Raw genomic sequence first — 18,287 nt, 5'->3', positions numbered from 1 at the left:
GAGTCTAGATTTAGGCCGCTTGGCGCCAGGGTGTTGTGCTTCATGATATCATTGACCGTATGGTTTATTTGATTGAAGTGAGCTGCTACTGGAAGTTCGGCCCTGTTGCACAAATTGCGTTTATTCTGTGGTTTCTAAACGAACTTTCAGTTTGCGTTCAGGCTCACGAAGTGTACTTTTGTGGGACATCTTTAGCAATATACCAACCAAAAGGTATGCGGCCCTTTATCCGGATGGTCCCGCCCGGTTTTGTTATAGCGGAAAATCGGTTCACAAAAGAATATGTTCGGCAATCCCGTGTACCGCAAGGGTAGGTTTCTACTACTGGATTCAAGTTATTTTATATATATAATAAACAGTTTGTCTCGTCAAATATTTATCAGTTATTTTTCAACTTTTCTGGTGAAGGAAAACGAAATTTGCGACACATCCGCAAATTGGTTGGAGGTGGGTTGGAGATGAAAAGCGTGATTGCTCTGATCTATTGCTTTTTTTAACTGGGAACAAAGCTGTACAAATGAAGGGCTAAATTCTTATAAAACTACATTTCCTTATACCTAAAAACCGTCTCGCAGTTCTATTTTATCAGTCCACTATAAACGCCAAGTTTCCATCTGCTGGGAACTTTTCCAGACATGAGTGAAAATCCGGCTTTGAACATTTCAGAAACTGCCCAGGTTTGTAACGACCCCAACTAGATCCCATTCCTCCAACCTGCAACCAGCTCTGAGAATGCTTTAGTATGTCCAAACCGTAGCGGTTCCGTGCGAACAATCCAGGTGAAAACATGATGTTGATCCAGGAGTCGCCAATCAACGCCTTTGTGAAATGTGGCATATCGCGCAGGTCCTTCGGTAGGTGTCTATTTGCCGACATATCGGCAAACCCATAACACTCAGTGTATATATCTGGGCTGTAGTACATGAAATAGCCCTTTCCTTTAACATTCCCTTTGCTGTCAAATGATGGAGCGGAATAAGACGAGAAAGTGTAGCCATTTTTCTTGAAATATGGCATGTTGTCCTTGATGAATGAGAAATTCCATGAAAGCATTGATATATCACCGTCCAAATCAAAGGGATTGTAGTCACTGAACTTAACTGCAGCCAGTACCGAGCCAGCGTCCAACTCAAAAGCCACGTTATTTTTCTCAGCGAATTCTTGGAGGAATCTCATTGCGCCGCTAAACTGCTCCAAGCAGCACTTAGGGAGAGGGGCGTATTTTGTCACGCCGACGCTACACTTGTAAGAGATGTCGCTACAGGAGAATGAATGAGTGACGCTTTGTAACGCAACTCTCACTAATACCCATTTGGTGGCAAACTCCCGCCAAATTGCCTTGTCACGCATCTTGGTCTCTGATGAGTAATCCGTTGTGTAATACATAACATCAGGGCAATTCATGACGAGATAGCTAGCACGAGTAACCCTGATGAAGAAGTCCTCAAATACCACCTCCTTGGGAAGTATTTCGTTGAACTTGACAGACTTCAGTAAATCAGTTGTAGCCACAAAGGGCCCTTCAAGATCGCTACAAAACATACAAGATTTTCTGGAATAATGGTAGCCTTCCTGGAAACTCAATACGTAGTTAAACATCCGGCTCTGTCGACACCCCACCCTCCAGTGACCCGTGAGGTTACGGAACGCCCCACCCACTACCCCTACGTGATCTGTGTCGCTTATCATTCTTATCTGGCGCTCAAGGCGGGCGTTGAAATCGAAATGGACAAGGTCCCGTGCGATGAGGGTGTAGGGTGTCTTGACCATTGCTGCTAGCTGGTTCCATGCCGCACCCAGGCTCCCACTGCTAATTATCACCGCAGAAACGTTAGGGTAGTTCTTGGACATTTGTTGAACGCTAGGCTTTGTTGATGATAGAATAACTTGCACTCCTAAGTAATCATAGGCAGAACGAATGGTTATACAACCAGAGCAATTAAAGTGGAAATGCAGTGGTATATGACATGATAGCCTCATACTCAGTACTCTGAGTATTCTAGCATACGATAGCCACTGGCTCACTCGGTCTGACAGATCACGCGCGTGCCTAGGATTTGCCAAGGGAGAAGTATAGTGGCCGCTTCAGGCGATATATGGGTGATGTGGGAGGAAGGTTAGGGGGATGGGGGTGGTGTGGTGTCATATTGTTAGATAAAATCCTAACCCTAACCCCGAACACACGGAGGCAAGGCAAGCAAGACTTGTGTAACGGTTTACCTGGGTAAGTACTGTTTATGCCCTGGAGAACGTTTGTGATGTGCTGATCATCTTGCTCTGGGTATGCAATCGTGTTGAGCAATATGGTGATAACCTATGAACAGCAAATAATATGGTTAAACTTGCATACTGGTACTAAGGAGATTCAATCAAATATGAAACAGCGTTTCATCGTATGTTTTATAAGCTCACTCTGACCTCTGGTAGAGATCTTGCATTAGAGCAATTACTGAGTTCCCAGCCAGTATGGAAGAACGGGTAACCGAAATTTTCGCCGCGGTACTCTTCAGGACATACGTCGAGTATAACACTTGTATTAACATCCTGCTTAGGTTTCTCTCTTGACTTACTCAGTGAATACTCTGGCTCAAGTTGTTCTATTACAGCTTCTAGCTTAAGAACAGTATCTGGGGCCGGTGCCCTTTTCTGAAGGATGTCCGCCTTTAGGAGTAAGTTGACCTCTAGTAGCTTCCTTGCGATATCTTTTTTATCTTGTGAGAAATCCGTTGGGGCCGGAATCTTGCATTTCGTCATCGAGATTTTGGCACCGGCACAGAAATGTTTTTCTAGCTTTGGGTTTATCAATTCTGTGAATGCTATCACCAATATGAGGACGCATACAGCTAAAGTCCCAAACAGAAGTTTTTTGTTCTGTAACTGTGTTCCACCCATTTCTTATTTACCCTGAAAAAGAGAAAAACCGTAGGTTAAATAAGGATATAAAAATATAAAGTTATTACGATCTAGTTCCACGATCTAGTATTTTATTAACGCATAAGTTAATGAGACTGGAATTGTGATTTACCCTGGCCCCATATGCCTCGAAGCCTCTCTTTCTCTGGCGAGGCCCAGTAACAGAGAGACGTTTAAGGCTCTTTGGCGTCCGCGTAACAGATAGACGCTAAATGCTGTGGCAAGGGCCAGAAACAGAGACGCTAAATCCTCTCGCGTGGCCACGTAACAGGGAGACGCTAAATGCTCTTGCGCGGTCACGTATCAGAGAGACGCTAAACGCTCTTGCGCGGCCACAAAACAGAGAGACGCTAAACGCTCTTGCGCGGCCACGTAACAGAAACTCACCATACGGTCAGGTGCAAAGGAAAATTGTTATTATACCGACGACGCCAAGAATCAGAAATTAACGGCCTCAACCAGATTTTACGCTTTGAATAATCAGGCGTAAAGTTTTAGATCATATAAAATCAATTATGTTCTTTTACATGTCCAACAACTTTTTTCACCGATATAAACTATATATCTTAATATATAGTACCCCCCCCCCCCCCCCCGGGCTGTAACTACCGCCAGTGGTTCCTGCCGAAGACGAAAAGGATCGGAATTTGTAAACTGCCTTCTTTGAAAGACGAAGCGAACAAGAAATGGCGCGATGACTTCCTGAAAGAGCTTCTGAAATCTACTACCTTGTGAGCGCCTATTGTTTATCTTCTTTGAAGTTCGCCGGGTTTTTAAAGGCTGATTTAGACAGCACGATTTTCCTCTAATTGTATGCTATCAGATAATTGTTAGATCCATCTCCTCTCGCCTCGATATTGCGATATTATATGAGATTATCTTATTAGCATCTACTATAGGTCTATTTAGAAACTCTCCTTCCATCTGCTGGAACCCTCGATATTATGATATTATTTGAGATTATCTTATTAAAATCTACTAGATGTCTATTTAGAAACTCTCCTTCCCTCTGCTGGACCCTTCGATATTATGATATTATTTGAGATTATCTTATTAAAATCTACTAGATGTCTTTTTAGAAACTCTCCTTCCATCTGCTTGACCCCTCGGTATTATGATATTATTTGAGATTATCTTATTAGAATCTACTAGATGTCTATATAGATTCCTTCGATCTCTCTGCTGCATCACTGGATATTGTGATATTATCGGATATTAACCGGTCGGTCGGTCGGTAGGTATTTAGATTTGTGATTTACAATCACAAGATAATAAGATTATGATAAAACAAATTATCTCTAAATTGAAAAGAGTTGAAAGAGATTGTTGATATCATTGTAGTATGAGTTTGATTAAAGTTTGATCAGCAGATATAAACAATTATTGGATGAGGTTTTAGTGATATCCGGAATAATCAATGTTGAGACAAGTGGAATCAGGCGGGGCCGTAGACCAAAAATGAATCCACTTAGCAAGACATTTTTTATTCCAGATATCACTAAATCGAATTCAATAATGGTTTTATTATACATTGATTGAGTAAAATTCACTTTCGCAAAAACAAAATTTATTCCTGATTTGCACAAAAGCCCCACACTGACAATATGCATGCATAAAATCACTAATCTGCTAGCTGATTGTGTGCTTCTCGATATAAAGCTTGCACTATTAGACAAACAGAATCGACATAGTGAGCACAATGTATAGTAATGCCAGTAAATCCCTTTATACTGCAGCATATCTCAAAGACATATTGATTCTAACTCCAGTCTTTTTTTTTTTTTTTTTTACATCTACCACATTTCCCTTGTTGACGTATCTATTATACAAGCCTATCAAAGGTTCAATCTACTGTAAAAATATGTAAATATATGAAGCACAAAGTTAAATATTTAATATTTAATGCACAGACAAAAACTGGAATGATCTGCGCATTCGGCAAATCTCGAGATTTGACACAAAGTTGAATTTTTTATGCAATAGACAAAAACTGAAATGTTTTGAAGCAAATTGTCTCATGTCGTGACGCCAAGAGTCAGATGTTGTTGGCGATTTGCATAATGTGCCATGACGCAAGCCCAAACATCCAATCGTGTGTGACAAATAGTCACTTCCCTGCTAGCAGAGGCCTCTTTTCTCTGTATTTCGCTGGGCTGGAGTTCGCGAGGAAAAGATACCTCTGCCATGGGTCGAAACTGTTTCTGTTGCGCATGCGTGAGCGTTAATAAGCGACCGACGTGCCAAAACCCGTGCTTTGCATGGGTTTAGTCGGAAATCATGAATCAAACTCCGGTTAGTTTTCCTCTTCGAAAAAAGAAAACAACTGTTCAATTTCAATCACCTAAAACGTCACTAAAAAGATTGAACAACAAACGCAGCAAAGACGAGTTTTGTCTTGTTTGTGGGATTAATTTCAAGACATCTGTGCAGGCGAGTTTCTTCAATTAAATGTAAATATCGCACAGTTGGATTCGAAGAAAATGTTACAAAACTTTTTGGCAAACTTAGATCAGCTATTCCCAGAAGAATATGCAAAACCTGTAAACGGAAGATTGACTCGTTAGTCAAAAGAGAGAAAATTTTGAATGAAGATAAGGCATTGAATGGCTTCTTTTATAATTCGTCGCCTGATATTTCTACGGAGGACGCCGTTTCGAATGCGGGCTCATTATCTCGCAGCGGATATACGTTTCACGCATGCGCTAGTCATTGTGGGCTCAAATAGTGGCCAGTAATTAATGAACGGAGCATGCGCTCTGGATCTCGTCCACGATCGTGGACGGCGGTTTGATCAAACGAACTTGCGACCCATGGCAGAGGTATCTTTTCCTCGCGAACTCCAGCCCAGCGAAATACAAAGAAAAGAGGCTTCTGCTAGCAGGGAAAATAGTCACATGTCGTTGTGCAAAAAGTCCAATATCGTAACGCAAAAAGTGCAATCTCGTAAAGCACAAAGTGCGTTTGCAAAAAGTGAGTTTTTTTCTACATAGACCAGCATGCTTTGCGAATAGACTAGAAACGTAATTGCGAAATCCTGAGCTTAAATTGAGATATATAAGTAAATATAAATATTAAATCAAGATTATAAGCCATAAAGCTCAGTGAAATAAATAGCATTGTTGATAAGACAAAGTAAAAAATTCAGCATTGCGACCCATTGTGAGTCGTTGCCTAAGATATTATGGAATGCTGTAAATGATTGTCAAAAAAGTTAGATATTATTAGTATTAATGCGATGAGCCGCCTAAGTTATAAACAAAGTCAAATGCCGTGATTTATCGTTTGGAGGAAAGGCTTCCGATGTAGAGTTATCATTGCGGGGCCGTTTGTAGTCCCGCAAGGCGAGCTAGAGGTACCTGCATCTGTAGAACACTGAATAAATATAATAATATAATATTTTTTAAGACACGAAGTACCGTGTTATGAAGCGCAAAGTCAAATATTTTATGCACAGACAAAAACTGGAATGATTTGCGCATTCGGTAAATCGCGAGATTTTTTAAGACACAAAGTACCATGTTATGAAGCACAAAGTTAAATATTTTATGCAATAGACAAAACCTGAAATTATTTGCGCATCCGGCAAATCGCGAGATTTTTTAAGACACAAAGTCCCATGTTATAAAGCACAAAGTTAAATATTTAATGCACAGACAAAAACTGGAATGATCTGCGCATTTGGCAAATCGCGAGATTTTTTTAGACACAAAGCTGAATATTTTATGCAATAGACAAAACCTGAAATGATTTGCGCATTCGGCAAATCGCGAGATTTTTTAAGACACAAAGTCCCATGTTATAAAGCACAAAGTCAAATATTTTAAGCAATAGACAAATAGTGCTATGTTATAAGCACAAAGTTGAATGTCGTGAACGATATACTGAAATGTTTTAAGCAAAGGCAAAATGATGAGTTTTTTAAGACACAAAGTGCGATGTTTTGAGACAAAGTGCGATATGGTGAACTAAACCTGCAATGTTTTAAGCGATAATCAAATAGTGCTTTGTCGTGACACTCAAAGTGAGTTGTCGTGACGCAAATAGTTCAAAGTCGTGACCGAAAAGTGAGATGTTGTTAACGAAAACCTTGAGTGGCCCTCATGGGCTTCCGTACATTATTATGAGAAATTGGGCTTTAATTAAAAGAATAAAAGTGACTTTGACAACACGCATATGAAATTTCTCACCCAGCCCCCGGGGTTTATTGGCACGCCATTCACTTCTCTCGATTCTTCGTATTCCTGCTGTTTCTGCTGCCTGTGCCTCCGCGTATTATTTTCGCTCAATATAGGCCATCGCATGAACTCACCGCTTATCAGCCACTATCTTAGAGCGCGCATCGTTACACAGTCTCTCTTTACACGACACAATAGAACACCCCGTACTCAAGGAGCCAACTGTCCTATACTTATATAACCACGATCTATCTCCTATTTGCCATCCATTTCTTTCTTTTATACCGTATCTGCACGCCTTCATATTTTATTCCTATCACCGGCCTTGTAATTTTTGTAATTATTTAATTGTCTATAAGCTCACATTACACTCCACAAGATTGAACAATATGTTATCACAAGAAGTTATCAACATGTAATTATCACCTTCCTCCGAAGGTCAAACACACAGTTCTCCCCTAACATCTCACTGCTAGCCTATTTCCATCTCTCATACATAGCCACTACTCCGACCCTTAAAGCCCTCAATGCAATACACCATATAAAATAGCCACACTTACACACTTTAACCCACACACCAACGTCCATTACCACACATTTTATCACCCCACACAGCCACAGTTAAGCATCGACGCCTCGGTACGAATACCAGATTAAAACCAAAGCTATGATTACCATACTGGGAAAGTGCTGTATCACATTAAGGGATCCCAAGGCGTCCCCCAAACCCCCCACACACCACTTCTTTCTCCACCCCGTCCCCCTCACCCACATCCCTCTCACAAATTAAATCTTATTTTATCCTCACCACACAACATACCAACCCACTACTACCACCCAGCTCTATACATGTCACAACCCCCTTTCTCCCCCCTCGTACCTAGCTAACCACCCAAGTACCCCACTACTCACATCACCTACACCCAACCACCCACTTACCCCACAACAAGCACCCCCTCATCCCTCACCCCACAAACAGCCCCATACCCACTTTACCCATACCACACCATCATACAACCCACCACGATTATTCCAAGCCCCAACACAACACCAACACCCACCTAAGCCCCACACACCGACACATACACTACCTCCCCCCTTACACTTTCCTACACTCTCGCCTAAAATATACATACCTAACACACCCTACACAAGCCATACCCCTGCCAACACCAAAAACCACACACCCCTTTTTCCCCCCTCCCCCCCCATGGCCACAACACGGCTCACGCTACAACACACCAAACCAACCACACCCTACAGCAGCCACTAATCCTACAACCAGCACTCCCTCCAACAACACACCCTACTTACAGCCCAACCCCCCCCCCTCCCACCACACACACATCTACCCCTCCACACATAGCCTACTACATACACACCATAGCATCCTACGACTCTATCAACCTACCCACAACACACCAACCAGCCACACCCTACACCAGACACCACCCCACAACCAGCCCCCCCTACATACAGCCCCCACCATACAAACATTTACCCCACAGCACAAAACCCAACTACAAACGACCACACCCTATGACCCACCCTCCCTACCCACAAACCAACACGCCCTACAACACTCACATACACCTTCTTCCCCCCCCCCCTCACCACCACAAACTGCACACAACACAACAGAATCACAATACAATAACAATACCCCTACACCACACATAACAGCCCTCTACCAACCATCCCTTCCCCCCCCCCCCCAAATACACAAACAACCCGCCTACTTCATACGCGCCGCAACTTGCACTACGTCACGCCACCCCCTCCTCCCCCACCATATACATACATTTTATAATAATACAATCTTGTAACATCGTAATCTGATCACATCCGGTACATGCCATTATTAGGTTAGTCGCACCGTGTTATCACAAGCTCAAGCTATGAAAATGCGGACCTTAGTAAAACGAAAATCCGACGTAAGGTAAGCCTCACACACAAACACATAACATGTGCAACCACACGTTGGTGTATAGGAGCAAGCTGTTTAGATCGATCGCCAACAGTTTGAAATACACCTCAGACGCGGTAATATCTCCTGTTTCCCCTTTAGCCTTTTCCTATTCCGCCCTAGTCCTCGTGTCTTCTACCCTCGGCACCCATCAGTTTTTACCTCCCTAACCGCGTCTAACTAGCCATCGATCTTGCTCCCTGACGATAAATCTTGGCTAGAATTAGTGTGGTGGCACATTTATTTCTAAGAGCTCTTATTAAATTTCTCACGTTATTGTTTTATTTCTGTGTGTTTGTGTATCTCCTTTTATCAGCCCCCCCCCCCCCCCCCCCCCCCCCAGGTACACGCCATTCACTTCTCTCGATTTTTCGTATTCCTGCCGTTTCTGCTGTCTGTGCCTCTGCGTATTATTTTCGCTCAATATAGGCCATCGCATAAACTCATCGCTTATCAGCCACTATCTTAGAGCGCGCATCGTTACACAATCTCTCTTTACACGACACAATAGAACACCCCGTACTCAAGGAGCCAACTGTCCTATACTTATATAACCAGTATCTATCTCCTATTTGCCATCCATTTCTTTCTTTTATACCGTATCTGCACGCCTTCATATTTTATTCCTATCACCGGCCTTGTAATTCTATTTAATTGTCTACAAGCTCACATTACACTCCACAAGATTGAACAATATGTTATCACAAGAAGTTATCAACATGTAATTATCACCTTCCTCCGAAGGTCAAACACACAGTTCTCCCCTAACATCTCACTGCTAGCCTATTTCCATCTCTCATACATAGCCACTACTCCGACCCTTAAAGCCCTCAATGCAATACACCATATAAAATAGCCACACTTACACACTTTAACCCACACACCAACGTCCATTACCACACATTTTATCACCCCACACAGCCACAGTTAAGCATCGAAGCCTCAGTACGAATACCAGATTAAAACCAAAACTATGATTACTATACTGGGAAAGTGCTGTATCACATTAAGGGATCCCAAGGCGTCCCCCAAATCCCCCACACACCACTTCTTTCTCCACCCCGTCCCCCTCACCCACATCCCTCTCACAAATTAAATCTTATTTTATCCTCACCACACAACATACCTACCCACTACTACCACCCAGCTCTATACATGTCACAACCCCCTTTCTCCCCCCTCATACCTAGCTAACCACCCAAGTACCCCCCTACTCACATCACCTACACCCAACCACCCACTTACCCCACAACAAGCACCCCCTCATCCCTCACCCCACAAACAGCCCCATACCAACTTTACCCATACCCCACCATCATACAACCCACCACGATTATTCCAAGCCCCAACACAACACCAACATCCACCTAAGCCCCACACACCGACACATACACTACCTCCCACCTTACACTTTATACTCTACTAACTATGCCTTGCCTCACAGGTGTATTATGTAAGCCTATTGCATACGATTATGAGTTTTATGAATAGCAATTGTTCGATATTAGCTCATAGATTGAAGGTCTTTAATCTGTAAGATTTTTAAAGTGAATTTTTCGAGGCTGTTTGCCATTCAAATAGCTGTGAATAGCGAATATACTAACGCAATGGATACAATGAAAATGCAAATAAATACAAAAAAAGTTAGAATTCAGGGCCACATCCAAGCTTATTTTCTAAAAATAACTGAAATAATTTTGGGGTCGTAGCTTTTGGGGAAGTAGCTTTAGGGTTCGTAGCTTTTGGAGTCACAGGTTTCGGGTCTTCGTTTTGTAGACACCCTCGAAAAAATGCATTAAAGGGACACTGGATGCTAAATATGATTGGGTCTTCAAGAAGTTTGCGGGTGTTTTTGCGCGGTTATTCGCTTTATTTGAGAAAATTCAAGAAAAGTGCCGAAAAACTCCGCTTGGTACGTCGGCGCAAAAACTATTAGCGGTGTACCCCAGTGGTGGGGATGTTGCCAAAGTAACAAATTATCTAATGCGCATGTCATTTCTAGATGGCCGTCACTAAAGGGGAAAATGTTATCACAGCTTCTTTTGCTAGTTTTTACAGCAAAATAGCCTTGCCGATTGTTCTCTAAATAAGGATTGATGACACAAGTTATATCTGACGAAGAGGTCGAGATTTGCGAGGTATTTTTGTCTGCGCATTATCTGTATTTCCGTGCTGTTATTGTACGCTGTAAGCGTATAAAAAGGTATTGATAGCTCACACAAAGCTCGTATTCGATCATCTGAAGAAAAGTAAGCGATTGTTCTATAAAATATTGAATGTAAATTATGTTAAAACTAGTATGAAAATCTGTTTTAAATAAAAATCATTCTGACATATACTGTAAGTACATTTACTTATTTGCTCTAGTACAAAATGCATCTTTCGAATACTCTCTTGTTGATGATTTTACCCGTATGTATTCAAAATGTACTTAAGTAATCTCGTAACGAAGAAAGCTTTCTTCATTACTTCAACTAGCCAGGCAAAACAATGCCCAAATGAGCTCTCCATGGCTATATTGTCCAAGACCCAGATGCATGCAAGGGTTGCTAAATAATTGTGGTTTATGTATTGACCTTCTGAGCTTTTGAAGCTTTTAGAGTAAGTACGCAGCTGCTTTGTCTCCTATTATCTGTGTTCTACAATCACGATGGGCTAGCGGGCGCACGAAATCGGCGCTTTCAAATGCCGGCAGATTTCCCCACTTTCGAATGCATTTCGCTTCCACGGTAACCAAAGGCGCGTTCTGTAAACAATGCACTGCCGATTGGCGCGAGCGCTGAAATCAGACCACCAAAGCAGCACAAATATTGTATCTGATGTTAATAAAAATCCAGGATTCAAAAGAAAATTTCGTTGTCTTTCTCATGAGAACCTCTTTTCAGAAACTGACAAAACTCTCGAGCGTATGATTGTCAATCGATCAGAATTTTCTGGCGAGTGGGATATCTACTCGAGCGTCCTCTGTAAAAACGCGAGAAAATAACCTATCAAATCAGACGAACAAGCAAAACTTTCATTAACATTTTCTTTGTTATGCTTCTCTGTGTATATGTATTGAAAATCAGCTCGTCTTACCTAAAGCTTTTCAAGTTATTAAAGTTTTTGTGAGGTTCTCTAGTTCGCATCTAGTCGGAAAATGAGATGGTTCGAGCGTATAACGGGGATCGAGCGAATAAGTATCGATTTGATATCTAAATGAGATTTTTGGCCGATAGTATTTCAGCAGAGGATCGAGTAGCTATTGACCTGTCTTTCCGGAAATTTTTCAGTCTATAAAATCCATCGACTTTAGTTTGGTTTTTGTGAAGTTATTAGCTTTCAAAGTCAGAGCAAGCGTAATTCTCAGTCCACTTTGCCGTGGTTCCCAATTGTTCAACCGTAGGCCCACTCTATTTCATATATTCATAAATTCTTATTTTGTTATTTGAAAGTGTTTTTTTGTACTTCACCCGCTAAAACTTGAACAGAGGGAAATTTGTTTACTTAAGCTATGTTCTTGTTAACTCTTCCACCCTGAATCAGCACAACTAATTCAAAACAAACGATATTCCTGGATTTAGTTTGCTCTTAGGGCTGGACCCTTCACCGAATGTAGTTGTAGAATATTATCTGAAGGCTGGATGACACTTGCTTGTAAGTTTTTCCTTAGGTTTTACTTTAACTTTTGGAATGTGACAGGTCCAACATCTATTTTATTTGTATTAGTGCCTTCACATATGGAAAAAGGGTGTCCTTTACTTTGCTCCTATTTCTTGAGTGACCTACTGTATGGAGAACTTGGCAGGTAGGCATGCTTGACCTCCCCCTCCCCCCTCTTTAGCTAAAAAGATTCCTATGCATAAAAAAATATATGAGTACTTGGTACCAGCTACTGCACAGCTGCTCTAGAAGCTAGACTAGGAATTTGTCAAATCAGTTGAGTAGACTAATGTGTAGACAAAAACAAAAAGGACAGGCATCACTTACATTATCATGAACATCCTAAATAATTATCATCAGTTTCTTGAAGCACTTTTAACACCTCCTCAGTCTCAAAGATTCTGTTTCTATTTCCACTAGACTATGGTCTCTACCACAGCGGTCTTTAGTCTTAGCCTAGTCTGACAGTAAGGACAGCTGCACAAAATACTTTGACATTGCATCAATGGTTATGTAAATGATGTGTCTGTTCACAACAAACCAAAAATGATTTTAGGACATGTAAGGAAAACTATGTTCATATAATTTTTTAATTGATATAGTTGAATATATTTTGGTTGATATAGTTCTTTGGGTATCATGAACTAGAGTTATCACCTTTTATGGGATTCACAAGATAAGGCATAGAAGAGGAAGACGGCTATCAAGGACTTGGAATAGCAAGTAAAAATAAAGCTTTTTTAAGTAAAAGCAATCCAGAATAATAAAAATAGAGAAATCATAGATTCCACTCAGACAATAACAGGTATTCTAAACCCTTGTACAGTTGTTGATGAAAGACAACAGTACAAGCCAAGTAGCTTGGAGAGATTTCATGAAAAAGGTGGACTCATGTATCAAGGATTTTTATGACTGCTTCAAGCTACAAAAGAGTAAGTGGATTTAAAAGACAATTCTAATACTACTATTTTTGCTTAGGAATATACTTTTTAGAGAAAAGATAAAGGCAAGATAAAAATTACTTTCTTGCCCAGTCATAATGAGATGCTTGAGATAGGAATTTAGCATTTTATAAATTGTTCAAAGGGGAGTGATGCTCGAATTGTATAGTACAAGGTTGTTATTAAAATATGTTAAGGGGTTTGAAATATACAGTGCCGATGTTTGGAAGACAGTTACATGTAAATCAATTTGCAAAAAAACATCATGTAAGACATATTATTTAATAAATAACAGGTATTCTATTACAAATATCACCATCATGGACCTTTTGGTAAAATTTGAAGCTAGAATCAACAGAGCAAAAATACTTTAAAAAACGATAGAATAAAAAAAAAATAATAATTCGACATGCTCACAGACTTTATCCTTCTAAGGAAATCTTCCAGAGACTCCTTCCTCGGGGATCTGTCCCATTGGGCCTCAATTTTCGTTCCTAGAGAAACACAATCACATTGCAACCTCTCTTGTGCAGCCTTGAGAACAGATTGGTAAGAAAATATGCGTCGCTCTTCTCGAACCCCGACAAAATTATTTCTTCAGAGAGACTCACGCTTGTCATAGAAGCTCAATTTTTTGCTGCTTTGTTTCTTATCTTCCACTATGAGTTGTTTTCCTTTCTAAATCAAATAATTTGACAAGACTCCTTCGAACAGCCTTTGCCGCCATATTTAATTCAGAGTGTTTTTTGGATGGATAACCGCTGGTTTTTGCGGGCTCGCGAGAATACAAAAGCGCCGATTTTGACCACTTATTAGCCCACCGTGAAAGGAGTTCTTTTATCTCTATTCTTCTTGTTCTTTGTGTCAAGGTGCTAATATTGTTCATTTGTCCAATCAAATTACAGCTTGTAAGAGCTGCCTACTGACCCAGCTTTTGAAGTATGATATTTTCTTTAAATAGTATTTTACTTAGTACAGATTATGTAATAAGCCAGTTCTTAACCTACCTCACCACTACATTTGACATTGAACATCTACATTTGACATATTTTTTGTGTACCTACCATGCATGTCACAGAATGATTTTGTAATTCATTTAAGTTAAGTTTGTTGATCCCATGGGTGGATCTAGCTTTTCGCTAAAGCGGGGTTTGGTTCACTGGTAAAGGGGGCAGTAGGTATTTTTTGTTACATATGGCTTTCTGGCAGCCCAAAAGTGTTCCCTTTTGAGTTCACTTCTCTGTTTTGTATGTTTCTGTATTGTATCGTCTCTGAATGTAGTAGTAATTATTGTTGTTGACTCAATAAAGATGGAAAACTGTTTGACTCTATAATCAAGGAGAATGCAAACACAAGACACAAACTAAAATCAACAACACAACAATGCTTGGAATTTTTTCAACTTTATTCATACTGCAGAGGTTAGATATGTAATGGGTGTGAAGTTGCACTGCCAACAATAACAAAGTTTGTTACCTACATATGATTTTAGTTTATTGCATCACACCATAATCTGGACAAAGATGCTTTGTTAGAGCAGGAGACTTTTCCAGGTTTACTCTAGATGGAAGTTTATCCAGAAGTTTTGTATAAATATCAATGTTTGTATAAATATAAAAAATATATATATATATATAGATATGTATAATATATGCCATTTTCAATCTATTTCTACTGATAAAGCATAACTGATTTTGCTTGTTAATAAAACAGAATATTGTTGTTTCCTCTAGAAAAAGTTTTGTATTGATTGATCAGAATTGATATAGAATGCTAATTGTCAGCTTGAGCTGTAAGTAACTAATCTTAGTGAAGCACAACTGAAAGTGCACAGTTATAACTATGAAATTTGTAGCTTTAAGGGATAAACGCAAAAGTTATGTGTGAAACTCATGTCACAGGAAGCTGAACTTAAGCTGAGTGGCAAGATTTTGGAAAAAGTATATGTGGATGAAAAAAAAACTCTACTTGTGGACAAAACACTCCTACTTTTGGACAAACCCCCCTACAAGTGGAAGAAACATCTCTTCCTGCCATGAGCTGACCACCAGATGAAATTCCCTGTATGGTGCTGCTAGAAGATGGGCACTAAAACAAATAAGCACACATTAACATTTAATGAACCTTACACAACATACAAAAAAAGATGAAGATCAAAAGACTTTTTGTTGGTGTCCGTTATTATATCCTGCCTATGCAAATGAGCTTAGGTACATATGATTCTGAGTATAATGTGAAGTTTATAGGTTTTTGCAGTCATTTATTTCCTTAGCCATTGCTGAAAAAATTACATATGATAAGCTATACAGTACAACATTTTTATTTACAAAGCATGGAGTGAGTGCATATCAAAGCAAGCAAACGTGGAATTTAGTCCATCGCACACAACTTACAGCTATTCTAAATAGTTATTTGCTTTATTCAAAGACAATAAAAATGTTGTTGTTGTCGTTGCACCATTTTAATAATGTATTCTTAGTACTTAAGAAAGTTATTTGTATTTCCACAATAAAAGGAGATTTCAAATTGACGCAACAGCAATCTAGATCAATACCGAAAATACACTAATATAAATACTGTATACAGTAACTTACCAGTTTTTCAATTGCCATTATTTGGAAGTGCACCTGTCTTGATAAGTAAATTTCTTCGATTGAAGATCTAAACCATCTTTGTCCAGCGATAAGCTAAGTAAGCTTGTTACAAAGAAATTAGGGTGTCATGTAACACAATTTACCTCAGAAATATGTTTTAAACAGTTATCTAAATTCTTTTTTATCGTGGCTAGACGCTAAATAATGTAGGCCAAGAACAAAATTGATCAAGAAATGTTCAATGATGTGCTTTTTCGATCGGGAAACTGACTTTTAAATTGACCAGTTCTGATCGAACATTTGTCTAGTTTAGAACTCTTTTCCAAAATGGCGGCAGAATCATAGCAACACAGATGTAGTTCCCACAGCACACGGTCACTTGGCCAGCGGGAACAACGAGCCATTTGTCTATGATTCTCACCATTTTCTCTATCTTTTGAGAATTTAACAAGTACAGTATATTAACCGCTCGATTGTAGACATCCTAATTATAGAGCATTCAATTTTTGGGGACTCAAAAGCCTATTTTGTCGGTGTTTTCGTGAAAGGTATGTTCAGAGCGCCTACTCGAACGCCGAATTCTCAATACATTTTAATTTATCCCCACCAGTGACATCACAATAGAAACCATGGAAACGATGGATACCGCTGCTCAAAACTGCGCCGCCGTTGGAATTCATTAAAATGGTCGCTTTTCGGGTACTCGAGCGAGAATTTCTAAAATACGAAAACAATGCCAAAAAAAACGAATGAATAGCGAATATACTGACGCAAAGGATACAATCGAAATGCAAATAAATACAATGGAACGCAAAAAAGTTAGAATTTAGGGCCACATCCAAGCTTATTTTCTAAAAATAACTTAACTGCAGAATAGCCGTCCACAAAGAGTAAACAACTTCACACCTCGATTTATTAGAACGAAAATGAAGGAAAAATTGCAATCCTGATACACTCTTGTAAACACACCCAAAATATCACATTTATAAATGACTGGATACCCACCTCCGATTTGGATAATCTTTATAGCTTTGAAAGTTTTCATCAGCACGAATTGTGCCTATTTTCACCGCCGATGTCTCCGTAATGTGAGTGAAGTTTGAAATCGAGGCTGTACATGTTCATAGCGTCAACCACAGGCTTCCCACCCGCGTCAGTGAAGGATTTCTAACGACATACGAATTAACGCAAATAATTATCTACGAGTTATATCTTCATTCTCTAATTCATGAAATAAACTTAGATGGAATGTAAATGCATCCGTCTGTGCTGGTTTTTCTTTCATAGAAGCTCAAATTTACGAGTTTAGAGCGATAAGTCTGTATGTTAATGAGTAAGGCTGGAAACTATATTCTATGACTACCTCTGCTTCAGCGCGATTTTCTGCCGGATTTTAAGCAGTACGAAAACACTGACACTGGTACAGGATGTGAGAGGGAGGGAACTATCCCCGAATCGAGTTTTTAAGCAATCCGCTTAAAAACCTGCGAGAAATGATTTTTTTGACAACAGTAATTTTAGGTTTCCGTCGATGATCCACAGCTGTACAATACGTTTCACACAACAACTCACAATTTTAAAGTTAGTGAGGAAACTGTGACAAAGACAAGTCGAGGGTAGGGCGGTGTGGGGCTACGCTGTCGTGAATATTGATACGAAGTCTTAATATAAATCTAAACTAAGTGATACAAGGTGGTTTCTGGTATGTCCGCTACATTGTGACTTATCAGGTCAGCAATGCGGAATGCCCTTGGCACTTCCTGGCCATAGCACATATAAAACTCACGGGAGAGTGGACCCCAGCTACAAGCATTTTACTAGCAAACGCAACGACAGCAAATTCCTAATGCAAGCCCTTTTTATATAAACCCCTTCTTCGGCTCACTGTGATATCGGCGGATAATGTCCGCGGATTAGAAATGGTCCTCAAAATTTCACAGTTGCTTTTAAAGCTTCGCTTCTCGGCCAACTGTTTATTTTTTGCACCATTTTTCATCCTTGGACATCATTCGCCGATATCCCAGCCGCCAGATGGGGTTTATTTAATAAATAGTCT

The 18,287-nt window shown here is 40.0% G+C and overlaps 1 protein-coding gene and 1 long non-coding RNA gene across 2 annotated transcripts; one reads left to right on the top strand and one right to left on the bottom strand.

Moving 5' to 3' along the window:
• Positions 1-363: 363 nt before the first annotated feature.
• Positions 364-17,381, bottom strand: LOC116607383. The gene is made up of 4 exons (XM_048726963.1): positions 17,237-17,381; positions 2,419-2,904; positions 2,221-2,314; positions 364-1,895 (listed from the first exon to the last, which is right to left on the bottom strand). Exons 2-4 carry the CDS (start codon positions 2,890-2,892, stop codon positions 586-588), a joined length of 1,878 nt encoding a protein of 625 aa, XP_048582920.1. The 5' UTR covers positions 2,893-2,904; positions 17,237-17,381; the 3' UTR covers positions 364-585.
• LOC125561939 lies at positions 8,575-12,884 on the top strand. The gene is made up of 2 exons (XR_007307652.1): positions 8,575-9,027; positions 12,763-12,884. It is a non-coding gene; the product is annotated as an uncharacterized LOC125561939 (long non-coding RNA).
• Positions 17,382-18,287: the final 906 nt, after the last annotated feature.

Source organism: Nematostella vectensis, chromosome 4 (assembly GCF_932526225.1).
Source record: "Nematostella vectensis chromosome 4, jaNemVect1.1, whole genome shotgun sequence".
NCBI classification, from domain to species: domain Eukaryota; kingdom Metazoa; phylum Cnidaria; class Anthozoa; order Actiniaria; family Edwardsiidae; genus Nematostella; species Nematostella vectensis.
The sequence above is the reverse complement of the archived record's forward strand: the minus strand, read 5'-3'. Positions and strand labels throughout refer to the sequence as shown.

Excerpts from the sequence above, each read along its gene's own strand:
- LOC116607383 (XM_048726963.1), bottom strand. The coding sequence starts at position 2,892 with ATGGGTGGAACACAGTTACAGAACAAAAAACTTCTGTTTGGGACTTTA. Across the intron at positions 2,315-2,418 it reads ATGCAAGATCTCTACCAGAG|GTTATCACCATATTGCTCAA; the intron begins GTCAGAGTGAGC and ends TGCTGTTCATAG. Across the intron at positions 1,896-2,220 it reads CATAAACAGTACTTACCCAG|GAGTGCAAGTTATTCTATCA; the intron begins GTAAACCGTTAC and ends ATGATTACTTAG.